Source organism: Tenrec ecaudatus, chromosome 2 (assembly GCF_050624435.1).
Source record: "Tenrec ecaudatus isolate mTenEca1 chromosome 2, mTenEca1.hap1, whole genome shotgun sequence".
Lineage (NCBI taxonomy): Eukaryota > Metazoa > Chordata > Mammalia > Afrosoricida > Tenrecidae > Tenrec > Tenrec ecaudatus.
Genome location: NC_134531.1, coordinates 32,762,523 through 32,786,924, shown reverse-complemented (window position 1 = coordinate 32,786,924; position 24,402 = coordinate 32,762,523). Strand labels below are relative to the sequence as shown.

The 24,402-nt window shown below is 47.0% G+C and overlaps 1 protein-coding gene across 1 annotated transcript; it reads left to right on the top strand.

The window, feature by feature from the left end:
• Positions 1-8,813: 8,813 nt before the first annotated feature.
• Positions 8,814-24,249, top strand: AMACR (alpha-methylacyl-CoA racemase). Its single transcript, XM_075540913.1, has 5 exons — positions 8,814-9,124; positions 13,491-13,634; positions 15,986-16,146; positions 19,901-20,087; positions 23,471-24,249. The coding sequence occupies exons 1-5, from the start codon at positions 8,878-8,880 to the stop codon at positions 23,878-23,880; spliced, it is 1,149 nt and encodes a 382-aa protein (XP_075397028.1). The 5' UTR covers positions 8,814-8,877; the 3' UTR covers positions 23,881-24,249.
• Positions 24,250-24,402: the final 153 nt, after the last annotated feature.

Here is a 24,402-nt window from a genome sequence, read left to right as displayed (position 1 = left end):
GCTCTAGCGAAAAAAAAAAACAAAAAACTACCAAGCATATGGATAGATATATATAGCATAAAGGAATATGACAGCTAATGAGCCCACACAGCAGTACAGAGGACTGAGTTCAACTCGCTTCTGTGGTGCAGTTAATATACTATAAGTCCTTCAACTCATGAGGGCTTCTGGGATCAAGTTCAAGGAAGCAGACAGCTGGAGTCTTCAGTAGAGCAATACAGGCAATCTAGCCACAGGCAGCAAACAGCAGAGTGGATCACCAAGAGTCAGCCAGATGACAGGATCTGGCAGTCCTAAGCTCAAGCAATATATATACCAGCAGTATGGTGAAGCAGATCTCAAAGGAACCCAATCCACAGGTTGGGTATCCAACAGGTAGTGTAGCTCACAAGGTGAGACAGAGAATTAGCTAAGGCAGTGGTACCTGCACACTGGTCTGATCCCCGGAGAGCAAGAAAGAGAGAAGTGGGGCTTGCCAAGCCATTTATCTCTTTGTTCTCCAATCAAACTGCGATCTTACTAATCCCACATGTTTCTATTTGCCAGGTTGGCACAATAAACCTATCACAGACCCTCTGGTTAACATGTCCAAAGTCCTACCATCTTTAATTCTAAGGTGTATTCTGACCATGGGTTCTCAGAGACAGGTTTGTTTGTGCTTCTGGATGGTTGCAGTGAAGTGACATTTCATATGCCTCTTCTCTCTCTGTCTCTAATTGGGTGGGGCTATGCACATAGAATGTGCAGAGCATTAGTAGAGAGGATTGGTCAGCTTGGGTTGTCATTCCTTGGTGAATAAGAGAGCTATATCGGAAGCAGAGAGAAAGACAGAATTCCTGGGATCATCAAAGAAGAAGGGGTACCAACGGCATACTTTTGAAATTCTGACCTGAAGTGGCAGTCAATAGAGGTCATGCCATGCCAAGACCAGAGGCTGAGGACAGCAGAAGAGCAGTGATCAGACTATGAGCCTGTGAGGCCAAGTAGCAGGTCCATTTCCTGGTCTGTGGTGGCAGAGGCATAGAGACCATGTGACTCAGAGGGTCAATACCAGAGAGACTTGGCTACTGAATGAGAAGAGCATTGTAGATGAGTAACTGTATTCTTAATGCTTTCTGATCATGGCTGGTGATAGCTTGTTAACTTCTCTAATAAACCTCTGTAAACGTGAGTGTTGTCTGTGAGTTCCATCTGGCCATTGAAACGGATTACCAAGTGCAGCAGGAGAGTAGGGTGTTGTGGAGGGAATGGCCGGTGTATGAAAGAGTAGGCAAGAATGGAGTGTGGAGGCATGTCTGACCTCTGCCTAATGGACCCCGAGCCAGCGTGGAGCTGGATTATCCTTCTCCCTTGAGTAGCCAAAGGAGATTAGGACTCTACATTGATTTTGGAATAGTATATCCAATAATCATCTCTAAGACCATAACACAAGGGCATGAATTCTTCAGTCTTCCTTGTTCTTTGTCCAGCTGTTGCATACACATGTGTACAAACTCAGTTGCAAGCAAACTCACTGCCCTGAAGTCGATGCCAACTCCTAAGGACCCTGTAAGGCAGGGTAGACCTGCCCCCATGAGTTTCTGAGACTGCCACTCTTTCTGGGTGTAGAAAGGCTCATCTTTCTCCCATGGAGCGACTTGGAGTAAGCAGCCCAACACATAACCACTGTGGGGAGAGAGGGCTGGGAAGAGGGTCTGAGGACAAATGCTTTATTTGAATGTTTAAGAAGTCTGGGAGGCCGGGATTCTGTATAGGGGGAGGCCTTCACACTTGTGCGTTAGACATGAGTCCCAATCACATTCTCATAATTAAGATTAATATCCACACTACGCTCCCATAATAGTACCAACTTAAAGTGATCTCTTATAAGCACATGGCTGATTGCTCTCTGGCTGAGAGCTTCATCTATGGAAGTGGTTCTCAACCTTCTAATGACGCCACCCTTTAATACAGTTGCTCATGTTGTGGTGACCCCCCAACCATAAAATGATTTTCATAACTATAATGTTCCTACTGTTAGGAAACGGACGACCCCAGTGGGTCGCGACCCACAAGTTGAGAACCGCTGATCTATAGGAACACAGTTGTTGCTATTGCCCCCCTCCTTCCCTCCCCACCCCACCCCCGTGAAGCTGTCACTCCCCCTTACTTGCCCAAGTACTGGTGTTAGGTTATCCCTTCAATGAACTCAGGGAGCTCTAGGGTTAGTATAGAGCCTACTTTGTTACGTAGGTGGTTACCTGTTGTGGCAGTTACATAATCTCCTGTCAATTTGAGCGAAGGGGTACATTCTAACCTGTCAATCAGATCTGAGCCACTGATGCCTGTGTGTGGGCAAGGCCTTCTCTGGAGGATTATGAGCTATCAGCCATCTAGAGCAACCAGCCACCACTGTTTATCCCACACAAATAGGGCCCACTCCCTTCTGATAGGGATAGTAGTTGTCTGTTTCCTTGTAGGAGACCCCAGAAAGGTCAAACCCACCCAAGGATGACTAAGGCTAGGCTGCCATCTTGAATCTAGGATCTGCCCATCTTGTCACATGTATACCCCCAATCCCTTCTCTTCCTATTGCGTGTATGTCCCTAGACCACCCCCTCTCATTACTGTGTTACCTATAGCACAGCCCCCTTCTGTGACGTATGTCCTCACCTGTAATTAGGGGGCTTGCATGTCCCCAGAGAATATAAAAAGCCTGGGCTAGCATTAAAGAGGTCTCTCTCTCTCCCTCCACGTAGACTATCAGGCGGGGCTGAGGTGAGCATGCTACCATGAATCGTGACTGACTCCATTTATTTCAATACTTCTATCTCTCATGCTCTCTGTAAGTTTACCATGATCTTTACTTATTATCGCTGTACAATTGCGCCTACAGGACCCATAATGATGTGTTAGGGGCTGGCCTCCCCTGACACATGGCGCCCACTACGTGGGGCCCTGGGGGAAAAGAACTCTGAGTTTTATCCCGTGCAACAATTGTACGGCCTCATCAGGCAGTGAAGGTGAATCCGGACTTTTTTTGAGTTTATTTTTTTAAGTGTGTTTTAGTCCGAGTGAGATATGGGTCAGGCAAAGAGCAAGGATACAGAGTATGGTATCACTCTTTGACACCTCTTGAAGAAACAAAACGTAGTTGTAACTAATAAGAGAATGAAAGAGTTTCTTCAATTGGTAAAGAGATTTAATCCTGCTTTTCCAGAGTCAGGTAGGTAACTTTGATATGGAGATCTGGGATAAGGTGGGCATTAATTTAAGAAAAGCTCACAGGGAAGGACAGAGCATCCCCATGGAGACCTGGGATCTGCGGGTGCAGATTAAAACAGTGTTGGAACCACTGCAAGGTGAGAGAAGGAAAGATCAAGCCCAGCAGGGTGTGAGAAACCTCTAAACTATGCAGACTTTAATCAGGTGAGAAGCAGGCAAAATGAGTTTCAGTCAGATGAGATTTGTTGTTTTTTTTTTTAACATTTTATTAGGGGCTCATTTAAGTGTAGCTGGGAAAACAAAGTTTGAATCAGGAGATAGCAGAGTAGAAGCATCTGCCCCGCCAGAATACACCAGAACACAGCGCAACAGGGAATCACAGTACTATCAAGCAAGCCGGTGCTGCAGGAGAAGAGATTAGACCCAAAGGAATGCAAATAGAGAGATTTAACCTAGCAAGTGAGGCTGGGAAAGTGAGAGGCAAAGCACCTTTGCTCTCAAGGGTGGTGAAGAGTGTAGCTCAAGAAGCAGATTTAGAATTCAGAATGGCTTATCCTGTTAGAATTAGCACCCCGAAGGGAATCAAGAAAGGCGATACACTGCCTTTCCCTTTAAGCTACTGAAAGATCTTAAACAAGCAGTATCTAATTATGGTCCAGATTCACCATTTGTAATTGGTATGGTCAAGAATATGGCAGATATGGAATATTGGATCCCGGCAGACTGGAAAGCTTTGATGAAAGTGTGCCTTTCCTCTTCAGAATCTTTGCAATATCAAATGCTATGGAAGGAAGCAGCCCTTGCCTGAGCACGCAAGAATGCTGAGGATGGGATAGATATAGGAATTCATCAGTTACTAGGAGATGAAAATTATATCACAGTTGACTCTCAGCTACAGTTTACTGGACAGATACGTGAGGTTTGCTTAAGGGCCTGGGAAAAGATAATTCCATCAGAAGAGAGAAAGCCGAGTTACACGGCTATAAGACAACGGAATGATGAGCCTTATGCTGACTGTGTCCCGACTGGAAGATGCTATTTCCAAGTGTGTAACGAATGTCCAGGCAGTAAGAGACCTAGTGCATAAGCTATCTTATGATTTCTCTAATAAGCACTGTAAAGATGCCTTGTGTCCCTACAGGAAACAGGGCATGCTGCTGGATTATTTTAGGATATTCAGGAATATAGAGGCAGAGGAATACAAGGCAGACCTCATGGCAGTGGCCTTGGCAAATTATATCAGACCTAGAAGAGAGTGCTTTAGTTGCGGAAAGACAGGTCATCTTCAAAGAGAGTACAGACAGCACAGGCAGACCAGCCTGGCCGAAAAGCAAACTGCGGCCTGCGCCAGAGCATGGGCCAGGGCCACCTAATTCCGGTTTAAAAGAACCTGAACTCTGGCCCTACAGGAAGGGAACTCAGTGGGAGAGCCAATGTCGTTCAAAATTCAACACTGAAGGGTTGCTATTAGCAAAGGCTTCCCTACGGGAAAATAGAGGAAGGAGCTTGATACAGCAGAACATGGGAGACAAGGTGTTTGCCTGTAAAGATCTTAAAGAGAAACTGCAGGCATCCCCCAGTCTCACAGCAGGAGATCAAACCTAGCCAAACAGGCAAAAAAGCCCAGCCTCTGTTCCCCCTGCAGTGGGTTTGACTAACCAAGAAATGGCTCAGAAGCCCTTACAGCAGTTTGTTGATTCTAAAAAGCAGGAGCCTCTAATTGAAGGAGTAATACAGTTTCTATCAGGAAGATTTAACCTAAGTACTCAGGGAATTAAAATTGATACTGGAGTTGATAAGAGTTGTGAAATAAAGCCAAAAGCTGTGATTAAATCAGAAATTATTAAGAGTGGTAATTGGGGTCTGCTCCCTAAGAGAACGCTAGGATGTTTATTAAGAAAGTCCAACCCAAATTCTCAGAGTGCTGGAGGAGTTATTGGTCAGGATTATGAAGAAGTTAAGGCAGTGATGAATTCTGATATAGCTTGGTTTATAAAAGAAGATCGCTTAAACCAATTTGTGCTTCCTTGCGTTCCTAGAGTAAAAATGTATGTCTATCAGGAAGGAGTACTTGGGAAGCCTGATCACCCTTTAAATCAAGGGGTCTTCTGGAATGCTGTGTGGGGAAACACCAGCGCCCTCACATGAAATTAGAAATTGAAGGAAAAAGGTTTTTAAACTTTGCAGGTAGGGTCATTGCTTTAAGGTATTCAGGAGGGCCTAAGACCCTCCCATTAACTTCCTCTAAGTCCAGCATGGAAGGAATGAGTGAAGTTAACCAAGAGAGATGATTGAAAGGTTGTACAATCATAGTGTGAGAAGTCTGAAAGGCAAAACGGCTTAATTGAGCCTATAACCTTATTGGCAAACTTGGAGAAAAAATGTCTGTTTGGTAAGTTGCTTCAAGAACAGCTGAACAAATTTATTAAGAAATTTTCAGTCTTTCAAAATATGGTAAGAAGTTCTCCCAAATAGTCAGCTCTCTTAATTCTCTGAGCGCTGGAAGCCAAAATTTACTTAACCATGGAAGAGTAGTTTTACCGGTTCCAGACCAAACAAGTTAATTGAGATTGCTAGCCATGCTTTAATATTTACATTGTCAAAACAGAAGGGGGCCAAGAGGAATCTTATGTGTGACAAAGTTCATTTGGTCATTTTAACCAAAAAAAAAATTTCTCCTTACTGAAAGCTTATAATAAAATTAGGGAAGATAAACACGTTTTCACTTCTACAGAGAAAATTGATCCTAAGAAATCCGAAGATGATGGAAACCGCATTTGGGATCCAGGTTCATCGGTCACCTTGAGAAAGGGCTATGCATTTATGTTTTTACAGAATAAAACTGATGGGCTCCCTTTAAAAGGATGCAACCACGTTTGGAGAAAGATGGACAAGGAACAGATGGAGAAGCCACCCAATATTAATCATGATTCCTTTTTCAGGTTAATGACACCCTGAAGAGAGGGGCTATTTGTTTATATTTTCACAGGCAAAGCAGATAGGTGGATTTCTCTTCAGCCAGCAAGGCCCAGAAGAAAGCAGGGAAGCTGATGCGTGACCTGACCCTCCTGTCCTGTTACTGAAGTTATCCAAAAACATCAAGACGACCTGACAGATTCCTTAGAGTGGCGATTGCTGACCGCTGAGATATTTCTTTCATTGCTGATCCTGTCTAAGACAAACTGGGACTCTATCATAACTGAACTTTTTATAAAATAGTGACTGGACTATTACTGCAGACTGCTTTGCTAAAAGATCAAAATTTTGGGCTTGTCAATGTTATAATGTGATTGGAATGTAACTAATTTCTGTGTAACTCCTTACCTATATAATGCAACATTGCATGCCTGGGATTTGATTAGGAAACATTTGCAAGGGAAACATTTCATTGGATGTTGATCAGCTTAAAAAGGATATTTTCTATACATTCAAAGAGGCTTGAGGCATCTCCTGGCTCTGACATAATTAAGCAATTGGTGAAGGGCATGGAAGGATTGACCCCTGTGATTGGGTTCAAAGTGTTTCTCATAGCCTGGGTTCCAGCCTAACTGTGCTGTTCATTATCACAATTTTCCTCCTGGCTATCACGTGTTGCTTCTATAGAAAACTAAGGCGTAAGAAGGAGAATCACACGGCCTCTGTGGCACTTTTGAAGTTCGCGCATGAGGCAAATACCATGAAGAGCAGAGAATGGGAAGAGAGTGTTTAAGGACGAATCCTTCATTGTCTCGCAAAGGAGCCTCGAAGGTTAAGTTTCTAATGGTAGAGGGGGACCTCCACCCTTGTGAGTAATAGGTAAGTCCTAAGCACATCCACATGACATTGTTCCTCACTTTACCCTCTTATATGGTGCTGATTTGAGGTTGTCTCCTACAGGCACACAGCTGGTTGCTGTGTGGCCAGCAGCTCTGACTATGGAAGCAGACATTCCTATTTGGCTCTATTTCTTCCCGTCATGTATCCAGTCTCTCTCATACCTTTCTCCAATAGTAGATAGGCATAAGGGGTCTTTATCCCCAGCGCCTGGATTCTAAATGTTTCTATTAAGCCTGACTTTTTGGCTATAATAATTGATCATGAAGTTTTGCCTTCTCAGCATTTAATGTATAGAAAATAACCATGTCACCCGTGTGGCTTTTGAATTTTATATATAAAACAAAAGGGACAATTGTGGGATAAGGGGCTGGCTTCACTCTGCATCATTGCATGTGTTGTGGGAGTCTGAAGAGGAATTTATAGACTGGTATCAGCCATATGGGCTAATATTGGATTTATAGACTTGATCTGGACTGGGTTGGGATGTTTTCTTAACATACAATTACTCTTTGATATAAAGCTCTGTCTTAAATACATATGAGGGTCTCTGGATTTGTTTCTTTAGTCAACCCAGACTAACACACCTGTATTAGGGGGGCTTGCCTGGCCTGAGACTATATAAGCTGATGTAAGAATATATTTTCTCTCTCTTCTGGACCTGGTCCCTGATACAATGGAGGTGAGCACCCTAAAACTTTTGTCTGCCTCTTAATATCTTCCCTTCAATTACAAAACAGTCCCTGAGTATCCATCCAGATGTGGGGCTGGACCTCACACTAGGATACTGATCTTTATGTGTTCCATTTCACTTTGAAAGACTCCACATTTCCTAGATTCATTCCAAAAATTAGCAGATTTTACAGTGGTGTCTTCTTACCTTGAGTTGTTCCCCATCAGTAAACGAAGATCCTGAAGGCTCCACTCGGCAGGCTTTCCTCACTCACGCTAAGCAGCGCCCCCCTCCCCCCCCACACTTTGAGTTAGCTCCAGCCTAAGGGTCTCCTTCCTCCAGCACGACCTCCAGCAATGTCCTGCTGTCTGCCATTCCCTAGGCCTTCAGGATCTGACCCGGTTTTCAAGCTTGGCATAAGGTTCTTTGAGTTATAAAGGTAGTGAGGCTATTTGTCATTACTGACTTATTTTGAAATGATTGTGCTTGAAGAAATTCTCGACACCGTAATTATCCCTAGAGATGGCAGGCAACCAAAAAGCTTTTTAAAGCTCGCATTTGTGTTTGCTTTCTGATTGGCCTCTAGTGGTAACATTTGTGCCTTGAATGGCTGGACTTTCAACACCAGGTACCCACCTTAAAGGGTTTTTTGTCTTTAAGACATCGAATTCATGCATTTTTAAACTGGAAACTGAGGTCTTAGCTCGTTGCATTATTGCACGGATGGAGGTACTTTTTTTTTAATCTCTGAAGGGCCAGGCATGACGAGGGGCTCCCGTGGTACGGTATAGACGAATCGCATGAGTGACAGTGAAACTTTTCCGAGAGGACGTCCAGCGGCTCCGGTTCCCAAGGTCAAGTCCATTCACTGCGCTGGGCTTGGAGGCTGGGCAAAGAGGAGCGTGGGTAGAAGCAGAAGGGACAGTCGGGCAGCGAGTCCGGAAGGACGCGCGGGGCAGAGCGATAGTGCGCAGACTCGCGGCTGGGCGCAGGCGCCGGAGGAGGGAGCCGCGCTTGGTCGGTTTGGGGCGTGGCCGGGGCGGGAGGGGCGGGGCACGCCGGGCGGGGCGGGGCCGGGGCGGGCGGGGCGGGGCCGGGGCGGGCGGGGCGGGGCCGAGTTTTCCTAGAGGTCCGGGTGGTGGTCCGCCAGTGGCGGGTGCGGACTTCCGTTGGTGCTCGCGACGGTCATGGCGCTGCGCGGGATCTTCGTGGTGGAGATGGCGGGCCTGGCCCCGGGCCCGCTCTGCGGCATGATCCTGGCAGACTTCGGGGCGCAAGTGGTGCGCGTGGACCGGCCCGGCGGCCTTGGGGACGTGAGCCATTTGTCCCGGGGCAAGCGCTCTGTGCTCGTGGACCTGAAGCAGCCGCAGGGCGCGATGGTGGTGCAGCGCCTGTGCTCTCAGGCCGACGTGCTGCTGGAGCCCTTCCGCCGAGGTGAGCCCGGGCCCGGCGGGCCGAGGGCAGGCTCAGCGGCCGGGCAGATCCAGTTCACCGGGCTGCGCGCACCACCTTTCGCCGCCCTCCCTGCCGTGTAGATCGTTGTGTTGCATTGCTAGTGTTCATGGATTCTGCGATACTTTCGTTGCTGTGGTTTCTCTTAGGTCTGATGCCGTCCCCGCCGTCCCCCGCTGCCTCTCTGTGCTTGCCCCTTGTTATTTGTAGGTCATGAACCCTGTGTGACTTTTCATGGAAGCGAAAGATCCCGTACCCGCAAAACTTAGATCCGTGTGACAACCGCTCTTAGTGCGCGTTGTTTGGCTCTCTTAAGCCATCCGGGCTCAAGTGCTTGTTAGGTACCTGAGAGTGGGCTCCCTCTGGAGAAAGACGAGGCTCTGTTCCCCCAAAAGTGCCACAGCAAGACAAACCAAAAACCCTTCCAATTCAAGTGTCACCCAGTTAATTCTAACTCTCAGTGACCCAACGGGATAGGGTAAAACTTTCCTTGTGGGTTTCTAAGATTGCCTCATTTTTCAATTAGGGAGCAACTGGCTGTTTCGAACTGCTGACTTTGCATTTAGCAGCCTGACTCCTTACTTGTGACCAGAGGGTCGCTCTGTAAGAACCAGAATTGATGGCAGTGGGTTTGGTTTGGTTGGGGCTACTTTACAAAGCTAACTATATTAGCTTTCGATGTCGGATCTCAAGTTCTAGCCTCAGCTGGTCGCATGGACATGCTGTCTGTGGAGCCACCTTCACCATTTCCCTCAGACTTGAGGCCCAAACAAAGCTTTGAAAGCCACTGGCGGCTGTTCCACCTTGCAGTCCTCCCTGCGCTTCAATTCCCACAGAACCGAATCCTAAACCAAGCCTGTCTTCTCTCCTAAAACAGTGACTGCTGGACTCTCAGGGAATGGAACCCAGTTGCCTGAGCTTCATCCTCAAATTCCACGATCACCAGTGTACTCCACTTGACCTCAGGGATGTAGTTATTCCTCCTCCAGATCATGCCTCAGGAAGCTTCCTCTGCATACATCAGGCAATCGCCATGACACAGTTGTGGAACACGTTTTAGAAAAACTGGCCTTCATGGCACCACGCCAGTTCGCTATCAGTACCAGTGCAAAGAGCAAGCACTGTCTGTTCCCTTAGCAGGAAGTCAGTGCATGCTTGGTGAATGAATTGGATATCTTTGGGGTTGGAGGCATTTCTTTTTTTAAAAAAAAATCATTAAGGGCTCATACAATTCTTATCACAATCCATACATCATTTGTGTAAAGCACATTTGTACATTCATTGCCCTCATCCTCAAAAAATTTGCTCTCCATGTAAGCCCCTGCCATCAGGTCCTCATTTTCCCCCTCCCTCATGAACCCTTGATAATTTATGTTATTATTTTGTCATATCTTACACTGTCCAATGTCTCCCTTTACCTACTTTTCTGTTGTCTGTTTCCCAGGGAGGGGGTTGTATGTAGATCCCTGTAATTGGTTCCCCTTCTCCACTCCACACTCCTAGTATCGCCACTCTCACCACTGGTCCTAAAGGGATCATCTGCCCTGAATTCCCTGTGTTTCCAATTCCTATCTGTACCAGTGTACAACCTCTGGTCTAGCCAGATTTGTAAGGTAGAATTGGGATCATGATAGGGAGGGTGGGGAGGAAGCATTTAGGAACTATAGGAAAGTTGTATGTTTCATCTTTGCTACACTGTACCTTGACTGTGACCCTTCAGTAAGGGGATGTGCAATTGCCTGCAGATGGGCTTTGGGTCTCCACTCTGCACTCTCCCTCATTCACAATGATAGGATGTTTTGTTCTTTGATGTCTGATACCTGATCCCTTTGACACCTCATGATTGCACAGGCTGGTGTGCTTCCATGTAGGCTTTGGTGCTTCTGAGCTAGATGGCCGCTTGTTTACCTTCAAGCCTTTAAGTCCCCAGACGCTATAACTTTTGATAGCCGGGCACCATCAGCTTTTTTCACGACATCTGCTTATTCACCTGTTTTATCTTCAGTGATTGTATTGGGAAGGTGAGCACCATGGGATACCAGTTTAATATAGCAAAGCATTCTTGCATTGAGGGAGTACTTGAGTGGAGGCCCAATATCCATCTGCTACCTTAATACTAAACCTATACACATATGCACATAGATCTATTTCCACATCCTTTTATACAAATGCCTTTATATATGTACATGCCACTATTTAGACCTCTGTAAATGCCCTTTGCCTCCTAGCTCTTGGCTGGAGGCATTTCTGTCTATTGAATCCTCACAGCCATGTTTGAGGATTATCCTAGTAAGTAACATTCTAATTAACTTAGCCCTCATTTGCAGCATGGCGAAATAAATTGCTCCAGGTGGGTGATCTGGTAGAGCCAGGTGAGGGTATTGTGGCTGGTGTTTATTTGCTTCTGTGACTTGATAGTCTTGGGAAGGGAATGTTTACTCAATCTTGAACCAGCTTACTGCCAACTGCAAGATTGGTAGTTTGAACTCACTCAGCCACTCTGTGGGGAATGGTGTGGGGGAGGGGGGGAGGATCTGCTTCTGCAAAGATCACAACCAAGAAGACCTTGTGGGGACATGCTCCTTTGATAGAAGGGCTTGTTTTTCAACTCGACAGCACCTGACAACCAACACTCTTAATCCAGGAGACTCCTGGTATCAGGTGCCAAGGTTTTATGCACTGATTACCTGTGACTTGCTGAAAGGGAGGAGGACTTGAAGCACTTGCTGATGTTGATCAGGGATTGCAGCCTTCAGTATGGATTGCACATCAATGTAAAGAAAAACAAAATCCTCACAACTGGACCAATAGGTAACACGATAAACAGAAAAGACGGAAGTTGTCAACGATTTCCTGTTGCTTAGATCCACAATCAGCGCTCATGGAAATAGTCGTCAAGAGATCCAAAGAATCATTGCATTGGACAAATTTGCTGCCTAAAACTACTTTAAAGTGCTGAAAAACAAGGATGTTCCTTTGAGGACTCAGGTGTGCCTGATCCAAACCTTTGTATTTTCAGTCACCTCATAAGCGTGTGAAAGTTGGACATTGGGTCAGGAAGGTGAAAGGAAGAATTGATGTGCTTGAGTTATGGTGCTGGGGAAGACTATTAAAGCACCATGAACTCCCAAAAGAGCCAATGAGTCTGACTTGGAAGAAGTACAGCCAGAGTGCTCCTTAGAAGCAGGGATGGTGAGACTTGGTCTCATATGCGTTGGACGTGTTCGGAGAGCCCAGTTCCTGGAGAAGCACTTCGCGCTTGGGAAAGTCTAGAGGCAGTGAAAAAGAGGAAGCGCCTCAGTCAGACAGATGGATTGGCACAGTGGCTGCATTGATGGGCTCAGACATATGAACAGTTGTGAGGTTGGTGTAGGACCCAGCAGTGTTTCGTTCTGTTGTTCACAGGGTGGCTGTGCGTCAGAACCAACTCAACAGCACCTACAACAACCAAAACGTGATCACTAGGGTAGGGGAGGGCTCTGCTGTCTCTAACCTCTCTGCAGATGCGTACTGAGTTCTTCATTGTCCTGACCTAGGAGCTTTGCCCGCCTGGGCAAGCAGATGGCATGACTCTTGCCAGAGGAGCCTCTGAGCATCCAGGGAGCCGAGCTATATACATACATACTATAATACCAGGTAGAAGGTAGGCACAACGACAGTACCTTGGAGTTGATTTGATCCCGGCCAGTCTTGTGTGTGCCAGAGTAGCTAGAGTATTTTCAGTGTCTGTGGTGTGCTGGGCTGCTAACCACAAGTTCAGCAGTTCAAAACCACCAGCCACTCTGAGGGAGAAAGATGAGGCTTTTCTTAACCCGAACGACTTATAATCTTGAACCCCACAGAGGCAGTTCTACCCTGTCCTAGAGCATCCACAGAATGGACTTGATGGTAGTGAGTTTTGCTTGTCTGATCTTTCAGAAGTGGAAGGTCAGGCCTTCTGAGAGGCCTCCGGGTGGATTCGAACCATCAGCTTCTTTGGTAGTAGCCTCACTTTTAATCGGGTGTACCACCCAAGGAGTAGCGGTTCCTGAAAGTCTATTGTTGACCTTTAGTAGAGACCCAGGGTAGCTGTTACCAAGGGAAGAACCATTTACAAGTGGATAAAGAGAGCTCTGGGGAAATGGTTAGGGGGCTGGAGGACAAGGCACCTGCTCAGGGGTTTGTGTAGCCTTGGATGTGGCCAGAGGGACACCTGGCTTTCGCGCTTGGCTGAGCCCGTCACAACTGGGACTAAATCTAGTGTTGTCAGCACTGGTACTGTAAGAAACGCTGCTTCACGTTTGTCGCGGAGGAGGAATTATACTTGTCCTCAACTCATGCTCTTACGATGCGTTAATTTTATTGGTAGGTGTCATGGAAAAGCTCCAGCTTGGTCCAGAGGTTCTGCAGCGGGAGAACCCAAAGCTCATCTATGCCCGTCTGACCGGCTTTGGCCAGTCTGGAAAGTTCTCAGGAGCAGCAGGGCACGATATCAACTATTTGTCTCTGTCAGGTATGTTGGGGCCAGTTTTTATGCCTATTTGTACCCTGTCAAGAGCTGAAACTACATTTATCAAAGTGGCTTCTTAATGCCGATGATTTGCGTATTTTTCAAAAACAATAGTTGTTTAAAATGATTTGGCTTGACTTCTTAGAATAATCATTCTCAACCTTTTATCTCTTGCCTTCACCCATGTGAGGGGGCTCTACGTGGCGTGGTGGTTTTGCATTGGGGTGCCAGCTACAAGGTTGGCAGTTTGAAAGCTGCAGCAGCTTCTCTGGAGAAAGATGAGGCTTTCTACTGCCATAAACGCGTCTGCCGCACCACAGAGGGTTGCTTTGAGTCAGAGCTGACCCTGCGGCAGAGAGTGCACATGTCACACTCTCGCCCGACGTGGGCGGGGTTGAGTTCTCGGGCAAGCACGGATTCGGGAGTAAGACACTCGTGGCAGTAGTAGGTGGCTGGCTGCTCTGGTGTAGAGATGTTGATGTCGTTGATTCTGACCTTATGCCCTTTCTCCCACCCCTTCTGGGGGAATCACTGCCAGTGAGTCATCATTTCTTTTTTCTGTGAACACTAGAAAAGCTGAGCGGGTTTTTTGTTTTTTTAACTTTTTATTGTGAATGAGGTGACGATTTACAGAGCAGACCCTCAGTTTTACATTTGACAACTCATACATATTTTTGCCTCACCGTACGCATTGCAGTCTCCTCCCTGCCCAGGCACTCATCCCACTTTCTCTGTGTGTTTCCTGTTTCCGGTCCAAACCCATTGTCCTTTGTTCCTGAGACAGTGCTGGCTTTGATCTGGACTCGTTGATTATTCTAACACGGGATGAGTTTACGTCCAGATCTGAAACATGGCTAAAAGCCATCCTCTTGGCTCCAATCAGCCTCCTCCTCTTCCTCCTCTTTTTGTAAAGAGAACCTTTATTGTCTTAAATGGGGCAGGGCACGGGGCAACTTTAGAGATATATCATCCGGACGAGGCAAGGGCGCCTAGCGCATGGTATACCAGTAACATTCATGATAAAGTTTCACTAAGCACAAACCATTCCTTGGGACTAATCTTATCAACAAATGTAGCTGTGTTCTCAGTTTATCATTGCATCTCAGAATTTGGGAAAACATCATAAGGACACAGTGTCTCCAAACAGCCCAGAGAATCACCACTAAAACTCAGGGACACTCTATAGCAGGGGTCCTCAAACAGTGGGCCAGTTCACGGTCCCTCAGACCTGTTGGAGGGCTGGACTATAGTTAAAAAAACAAAACCGAACTATGAACAAATTCCTATGCACACTGCACATAACTTATTTTGAAGTAAAAGGGGCAAAAACACCCGGCAGGCCAGATAAATGTCCTCGGTGGGCCGCATGTGGCCCGCGGGCCGTAGTTTGAGGACGCCTGCTCTATCGGATGTAAGGCAGAACAACTTACAGTCTTGGTCCAGGTGCTTCCCCTCGGCAGTCTGGGCACGGCCCACACGAACCAAAGCCTCTTCTAAACGGAGACCAGACGTAGGTAGTGGCTGGTGACTCCTACAGATGATCCTTAACAGGGACACGGTAAGTCGAAGGCCGTAAATACAACAGGAGGAGCATGTAGAACAAAACTCAAAATTCTGAAACAGATCAGAATTTGCGGCTTGATAGAGACTAGAGGATTGACAGACTTTGGCTGTAAGATACCCTTTGAACTTGGAATGGAAGCTGTTTCGGAAGGAAACATCTGTTACTCAAATAGATTGGCTTCAAAAAGAACTGGCAGGACTGTGAGTGGTACATTTCCTTAAAGAATCACCGTTTATCCCAAAGCGAAGCAGAGAAGGTGGGAAAGGGAGGTGAGATCAACGGAGATAGAACAAACAGAATGAACAGAGTGAGCATGCTGACCCTTGGTAAAAATTGTAACCTGAGTCACAGAATCATTTGTGAGAAAAGCCCAGTTTGCTCTGTAAAAATTCAACCAACAACACAGTGAAATAGTTTTATTGTAACGGCAGGGTTGGGGTGTATGATACGGTTTTAAGTCATAAAGTAAATGGATGATGATAATTTTCCCTTCAAAACTCAGGTAGTAAAATCTTAGTAATAAATCGTGAGCATAACAGTGGGATGAAAGCAGGAGAGAGGAGAAGACAAAGAGGCCGCCTGGCAGGAAATCCCGTTGAGAACTCCACCCCAGACCAGGCTCAGGACCAGGCTCAGGTTCGGAAGATGACCTGTGGGTTTTTACGCAGGTCAGCCGCTGGAGAGACGGGCTGTCGCTCTAAAAGGGGTGCGCATTGGCTGCCAGAGGTGTGACGTTCACTGTCGGCGTTTACCAATGCTTTTGCGTTTGTTTGTCTTTTGCTGGTTGCAGGCGTTCTGTCGAAACTTGGCGCCAGTGGTGAGAGCCCGAGTCCCCCTCTGAACCTCCTGGCCGACTTTGCCGGTGGCAGCATCATGTGCACGCTGGGCATCTTGGTGGCCCTGTTTGAGCGCATGAGCTCAGGCAAGGGTCAGGTCATTGATGCCAACATGGTAGGTGTCCCTTGGGGGGCTGTTGGGGAGGGGAGCCTGCCCACCGTTCTGGTGCCGCCTCCCTCTTCTGAGCATGGCAGGAGGAGAACGGGAGTTTGAATGCAGATGACTGAAGGGATTCTTTTCTTTAAAACGGCCTGCGCCCTCTCTCCTTAGCCAGCAGGCCGCACTCGGGTCCCCGGCCTCTTTCTGGAGGAGCACCCGTGCGGTAGTCGGGCGGTCCCAGGGCTTTTCAGTGGCCTGTCTTCCAGAAGCTGATCTCTCAGCCTCAGCCTGGCAGAGATGGGGGCACCGACACCACTCACGGGAAGGTGGGGTTGGGTGCCGGAGGCCCTGGAGATGAAGAAGGGCTGGGATTTGGTGGTGGAGTGCAGGGAGGGAGCGAGGGTGGAATCAGGAGGGCTCCCTGTTCGTGGAGTGGAGGGCCTGGTGCATGGTGGGGGGCAGTCGGAGGGGGAGAAGGCGGCAGCCATGGCTGAGTGGCACCGTGACCAGGATCCTGGATGGTGGTAGGAGGGGGTGGCGGGACACGGGGTGGCTGGTGCCCTCCATCCAGCTCTGTAAAATGGGCACAATGAGAAGGACATCTGCCCCAATGAGACCATGTCCTGCCTGGAGTTCTTATCCCCGTGCCCCCAGGCCATGCCATACTGCCTAGGCCACAGATCACACAGGTGCGCTGCATCCAGAGCCAGCCTGCCCTCCCAGACGGGGCTCGATTTACTCCCCAGCCTCTCTCTGACAAGGCGCCGGGCCAGCGGGCAGCAGCAGCATTACCTTTGAGCTAGGTGCTAGAGGCTAGTCTGTGCCTTCCCTCTGGTCCTCGCTGACTCACCCAGGTCACATTTGTAGCCATTCAGACATGGAGGGGTTAACCCGCAGCCTTGGTGACAGTCAGGTCCTCAGGAGGCAGAGGGCCAGCAAGGTCCTGGAGTGCTGACCCCTGCCCTCTTTCAGTCACTCCCTTTGTGGATGGTGTTTGTACCTCCGGAGGTGTGTAAGGAGGGTATTTTTGGTAAAAACCGGGTTGGCTGTATTCAGAAGTCTCACTGCCAATGGCCTGTGACCTGCTTCAAGTCATTTGCGTAAGGTTAAACAAGCGGGCAGGAAGGAAGGGAAGTGAAGCGCTGTCTTCCAGCCTGTGTGTCAGTTCTCACACCAGGACTCTTGTCTGGCTAATCTTTGCAGTGAACTGAGGCCTTGGTAGAAAGTATTTAACCTTATTTTTTACATCTGCAACCATGGGTAAGGAAACCTAGCCAGATTTTGAGAAAGATCTCCATTGTTCTGAGATAGAAATGTTTTCAAATGCACATTCTCCAGGTGACTCTGTGCCCCACCCTGCAGTGGCCCTCCACCAAGGAGCTGTCTTAAAGGAACTGCCGTAATAGACGAATCGTCCCTGTGTCTGGCTACGTCACTCTGCCTGAGGCTTATCTTTAGAAAAGTAGCAAACTCTGTTTTTGTTTTAAATAATTTTATTGGGGGCTCTTGCAGTTCTTATAACATTCCATGCATCAATCATATCAAGCATATTTGCACATATGTTGCCATCATCTTTTCCAAAAACATTTCTATTTGAGCCCTTAGTATAAGCTCCTCTTTTTCCCCTCCCTCCCTCACCCTCTCAGCCTTATAAATCCTTGATCAATTATATATTGTTGTTACTATGTCATATCTTACTTGTCTCCCACACATTTCTGTTATTAATGGGTTCCGTTTTCTCTCCCTTCCCCCTCCCCTAGTATCCCCCTACCCTCATGATTTCATGTTCTTGAGGAGTTTATCTGTCTGAATTCCATGTGTCCAGAGCTCTTAGCTGTACCAATGTATGTTCTCTGGTCTAACCAAATTTGTGAGGTAGAAGTGGTTCTTGGTAGTGGGGGGAGGACGCATTCAGGAACTAGAGGAATGATGTGTGTTTTGTCGGTGCTATACTGCACCTTGGTTGAACCATCCCTTCTTATAAGACTTCGGTAGGGGGTGGGGGGCATATCCAATTGTCTACAGATGGGCTTTGAGTCTCCTCTCTGAACCCCCTCATTTGCATCAGTCTAGTTGTTTGGGATTTTTGATACCTGATACTTGGTCTTGTCAACATCTCATGATCACACAGGCTGGTGTGTTTCTTCCATGTGGGTTTATTTGCTTCCCTGACAGATGGCTGCTTGTTTAACCTCAAGCCTTTAAGACCCCAGATGCTATATCTTTTGACAGCTGGGCACCACCCAATCTCTTCACCACATTTGCTTATGCACACATTTTTTCTTCAGTGATTATGTTAGGAAGGTGATTTTCAAAGAGTAACAGGTTATTAGAACAAAATGTTCTTGTGTTAAGGGAGACCTTTAGTAGAGGCCCAAAGTCTGTCTGCTATCTTAATACTTAACATATGTACATTGGTCTCCATCCCTTTCATTAAAAACTAGTATATTTACCTACATGCATGCTGATAGTTGTACTTCTATAAATAACTTTTGCCTCTTATTTCTTTCCTCCATTTCCAAAAACTCTGTATTGACATCTCTTGTTGATACTGATCAAAGATTATGTTGTAGGTTCGAATAAATGACAGCTACTATAAGGTCCTGATCATTCAGAAGAGTCTCTATTCGGTTATAACCAGACTGCTAGAATCTAAAAGTGATTCTTTGGTTGCAGTCTCGAGTCCACATCTCAGTTCATCTTTAAAGGTGAAAACTCATTGATCCTTCGTCTAAGCCTTAAGCAAGTGTGGACAGAAGCAGACGCCAAATTAATGTTGTGATTCCTGAGGGTTAGGAAGCATTGCAGGGCACAGCATTGATTGTAGCATTCCGGTAACTTCAGGAAGAGGAAGCCTGCATTGCAAGGCACATTTCCTATCAGAAAAGGAACAGTACCAACATTGACTATAACATCCTGGTTGCCATGACAAGATTAACGACACCATTCGGATTGCAAATCAAAAGGAACAATATTAAAACAAATGATATATTGAAGAATAGTCTAAACTAATGGTAGTGTCCTGAACCTGGGTGCATGAGGGTACATTCTAAAATCAATCACTAACGGGACTTTCTGAGACTGGATAGGGAAGGAGGCAGGTCATTCAGCAGCTGAATAAAATGGGGTTTCTTTTGCTAGTTTACCTTAATTACTACCCCTGGGGAGGGCTAGGGGAAGGAGGGTACAGTGGAATCAAGGTCAACTAGCACTTGGTTAAGACACTGACTCACCTCATTGCTTTTTTATTATGGTACCTGCTTATGATATTACCTATTAACTGTGTAATATGTTAGCTGTATGACATGCATGCCTTATGAAAGATCTGTAAACCCAGTTTCATATACGCATTGGAAAATACATTCTCTCGGTCCTGACATGGGGAGAGGAGCCCCTGCACCTGTACCCCACCGTCTGTCTGTCTTTAATACTTTCCACAATCACGAAGTCACTCCTAAGGACCTGTTCAAGTGTCGGGGAACCTCACGTACCCCAAGAGATCTTAATCGAAAGTAAAAACCTAAGTACTTTCATCTAACTTTCATATTATGCTCTCAACTGAAGTGTGCAGCCTATTAGTACTCTAGCCCAATCCTAGTGTAACACACTTCCTATCAATACCAAGGAAGTTGTATCATTAGACATAATCTGTCTATATTCCAAGATTAGCATTTTCCCACAATTTTTTGTGTGCTTTTTTTTAAGTCACCGGACACCTATCCTGGTTTTATTGTCAAACTGTCTGGATTGATATTCTGTTTCTTCAAAGGTGGAAGGGACAGCGTATCTAAGTTCTTTTCTATGGAAAACCCTCAAATTGGGGCTGTGGGAACAGCCTCGAGGCCAGAACCTGTTAGATGGCGGAGCTCCTTTCTACACAACCTACCGGACAGCCGATGGGGAGTTCATGGCTGTTGGAGCCATCGAACCCCAGTTCTATAAGCTGCTGATCGAAGGTAAGTAGCCCTCGCACGTTGGTCCCCACATCCTCCATTGACTACCTGATGTTCCTCAGCCTCTGTTAAGAGGCTTCTTGAAATTCATGATTTCTTTTTCTTATAGATATACTTCAGAAGTCATTTAACTATAGCCATCATTCCCTCCATCTTTTAAATTGACAGGAAATTGTACTGATCGATAACTCAGTAAAAGTTCTCGTAGACTCCCTGCCATTCAGTCAATGCTGACTCACAGTGACCCTACAGGACTGAGTAGAACCGTCCCCGTGGGCTTCAAGGCCCCAACTCCTTATGGGAGTAGAAAGTCTCCTCTTCCCCCGGAGCAACTGGTGGTTTCAAACTGTCAACCTTGCAGTTAGCAGCCCAGCGGGTAACTGCTCTGCCAGCAGGTGCAGGTTTTAAAGAGATCCCTTTCGGGGGCCAGCGGTGTTTTCATTACTGATCGCTCAAGGTTGTTAGGTAATTCTCTTACCTTGGGTGCTGTGCTGGGAAGGACCTCAGGTCAAGCAGGTTCTTGGTTGGTGCCAGGTGCCTTGGAATCTGGCGTCCAGTGGCTCACTCCGTTCACGACCAAACAAAGCACTGCTGGGTCCTGCACCCCTCCCAGTCGGCCTCGTGTTGAAGCCCATTGTTGCAGCCACGGGGTCGGTCCAGCTTGTTGAGGGAGGGCCTTCCCCTTTTTCACTGCAGAGGCCTTTCCCAGAGACTGACGAACGACACAGCCCACCGATGTGGGATAAAGTCTCCCCAGCCTTGCTTCTAAGGAGCAGTCTGGCTTGGCATCGTCCAAGGCGGCTTTGGTTCTTCTGGCACTCAGTGCTACTTTCAGCACCGGCTTTGCCAGCGCCCTAATGTGAGCGTATTGGTTCTTCTCCCGTCTTCCCGATTCACTGTCCAGTGTTCACACGCACATGGAAACTACAGAACCTCACTGCCTTGGGTTGATTTCAGACGCCCGGTGTCTCCATGTGCAACCAAGCGGCTGAACACAGTGATGCCTGGGGTCAGGTGCAGCTCGGTCTTCAAAGTGACATCTTTGCTTTTTTCCACGTTAAAGGGATCTTGTGCAGCAGATGTGCCGCATGCACAGTGTCCTTTGCTCTCTGGACTGCTGCTTCACTGTGCATCCTGTAAAACGAACCCCTGGGCAACGTCAGTCTTATCTCCACTGACCGTGCTGTTCTCCGTGGGCCCAGGTGTAAGGATTTTGATGTCCTTCGCATTGAGCAGCAAACCATACTGAAGGGTGCCATCTGTGATCTTCATCTGCACGTGCTTCAAGTCCTCGTGCGCTTTCGCAAGCAAGGTTCTATCATCTGGGTAGCGTAGGTTTTTAATGAGCCTTCTTCCAACCCCGAGGCTGTGTTGTGTTTCGTGTGCTCCAGCCTCTCGGATGATGTTCTCTGCGTGCAGACTGAATAAGTATGGGATGATGTAAGTCTCACGCACACCTTTCCTGATGTCAAACAGGGCAGGGTTCCCGTGTTTTATTCCCGTGACTGCCTCTTGGATCTTGTCCAGGTTCTGCACGAGCACAAGGAAGTGTTCTGGAATCCCTTCTTCAAAATGTTCACACGATCAAATGCCTTTGTTGAGTCATTAAAACACAAGTAAACCTCCTTCTGTTATTCTATGCTTTCAGCCAAGATTTATCTAGTGCCATCAGTTATACCTGTCATTCCACACACAGCCTCGATCGTGAATGCAGCAACATTCCTCTTGAATAAACGATACTATGAGCTAATTCGAAATGGCCAAGGTTAGTTCCTCAAAGCTCACGAGCGCCTAGGATATATCGCTCTCTGTATCTTCCATGTTTGCCACTCTCCAGCTTCCCTTGGGTCATGCTTCATACATTCCACATTCTGATTATGCATGGCTGCTTGCTTGCAGCTGTTTCTGCTCATGTTCAGTCAAGCCCCGCCAGCAAAGGAAGGTCAGGGAAGACTCGTCACGGTTGAGCCTACCTTGAGGCGCAGCCCTTTGGAATGCCTCCTCTTTGGGCACTCTGTCTGACCAGGTCCTGCTGATGGTCCTGAGGTTTTCAGTGTCTACATTTTCAGAAGTAAATTGCCTCTTCTTCTTCCTAGTGGATTCTTAATTTGGAAGTTCCACTGCCACCTGCTCACTGTGGGTGGCCGTGCTGGTACTTAATGGAGCCGATACTGGCAATAGATTATATATGTATTTTAACAAATCATTTTTACCAGCCGGACTACACAAGGTTCAGTGGAGGAACAAATTTCCCATTTGCCTGTCTTTTCTGGCCATGATTATTATTGGTTTCACTCATCGTTGCTCCTGAAAATAATTTTGTTGTAGTAGAAAAGGTGATGTTAAAAAAGAAAAGAAATTTATTGGGCACACCCTTATAATGCTATGTGAGCTACTAAATAATTGTTCTCTCACTACAACAAGTGGAGCGGGAGAGGCTGTTTTGTGAACTGATTTGATTAGCAAGTCAGGGACGGAGTCGTACGCAGTTGCTGTTGTCTTAAGTAGATACTCAGGTTGTACTTGCTGCCGTCTCTGAAGGGGCTTCAAAAAGTTCACAGAGGACACTGTCTTCCAATTCCATTTCCTGCCAAAGTTTCACACACACACACACACACACACACACACACACACACACACACACACCACCCCATCTTCTTGCTCAAACACACACACACCAACCTCATCTTCTAGCTCAAACACACACACACACGCACGCACACACACACCCCACCCCCATCTTCTTGCTCAAAGCAGTAGAAATAGAAATAAGTGTTTTATGTGAAACAGCTATCTCGAGGGTAAGCATCTCGCTCCTTGAAAAGTGAGATGGTCGTGAGTAACCTGGCCTCTGCCTCATCTCTTGTAGAGTGGGAGCGAGCGCATCAGAGAACATGCGAGGCTGTTTTCACTGGGACTCAGAGTGATAGCATCACAGTGACATGTCTTTCTCAAAGCCCGCTTCTAGAAGGAATTGATTTCTGCAGTGTAGACAACTGGATGAAATGAACACCATAAAACCTCGGTAGCGGAGAGTCTGCTTTGGAGTCCCGCACCCCGGCTACGTCGGCCCTCTTGAGCTTTGGGTTCTCACTTGACCCTGATTTCTTTCCTTGACTCCTGTGAGAAACACAGCGGCACAGTGAGTTGAGCGTTGGACTGCTGTCCTCAAGTTCAAACCCACCGGCTGCTCCTCGGGAGAGCAGTTCTATATCTTACCGGGCCACCTGAGTCAGAAGTAACTTCGAAGGCAGAGGGTTGGACTGGGGTTTGGGGGTTTATAGAACAGTTTATATCTGGCAGTATTTGATGGTAATCAGTCTACCCAAACCATACTAAGGATAAGAAATTGTTTTCTTGTCTCCTCCCCCCCTCCCTCCCCCCAGGGCTTGGGCTAAATCCTACTGAACTTCCCCACCAGATGAGCACGAGGGACTGGCCGGAAATGAAGAAGAAATTTGCCGCTGTCTTTGCAAAGAAGACAAGGGCCGAGTGGTGTCGGGTCTTTGATGACACCGATGCTTGTGTGACTCCGGTTCTGAGGCTTGACGAGGCTGCCCGCCATGACCACAACAGAGAGCGGGCCTCCTTCATTACTGACGTGGAGCAGGGCGTGAGTCCACGCCCGGCGCCCCTGCTCTCCAGAACCCCCGCTACCCCTTCCTTGCAAAAGGATCCTTTTATAGGGCAGCACACTGAGGAGGTGCTTAAAGAATGTGGGTTCAGCCAGGAAGAAATTGATCAGCTGAAGTCATCCAAGGTCATTGGAAGTCACAAACAGAGAGCTCATCTCTAACCGGGAAGCCCACAGCTCCGGTGATTGCTAATGATGCAGTTCACAGCATCCAACAAGGCATACAATGACGATGTACATGGAACGTGGAAGAACCAGGTCCCAACACTGACCTCTAGTGGAGCCATCACGAAGACGTGATTACCAAGGAGTTGTGTGTGTAGCGTGGCTTTGAAGTTAGAAATGGTTTCCCATTTTCATGACGTCCTGATGGAATGCCCAAAGGGGGACTCCAAGAAGCATGCAGAAAAACGGAATTAAAAGATGATAGAATTTTTCCCATGAAATTTTGGAAGGCTCCTGGATATTAAAAGATGTACTATATACTTTAATTAATATACTGTACCTCATTAATAAAATTGAAGTTTGATTGCCTCAGTTTATGAAATGCGTTCAAGCAGGTTTTTAAACTAGCATTTTGGTGCACGTGAATATTTGCGTTTCCACAGGGACGTTCTTTAGATAGAGAAACTCGACCCCTTCCATTTGATTAGGAAACCCGTCTGCCAGTCTCTGCATGAGATG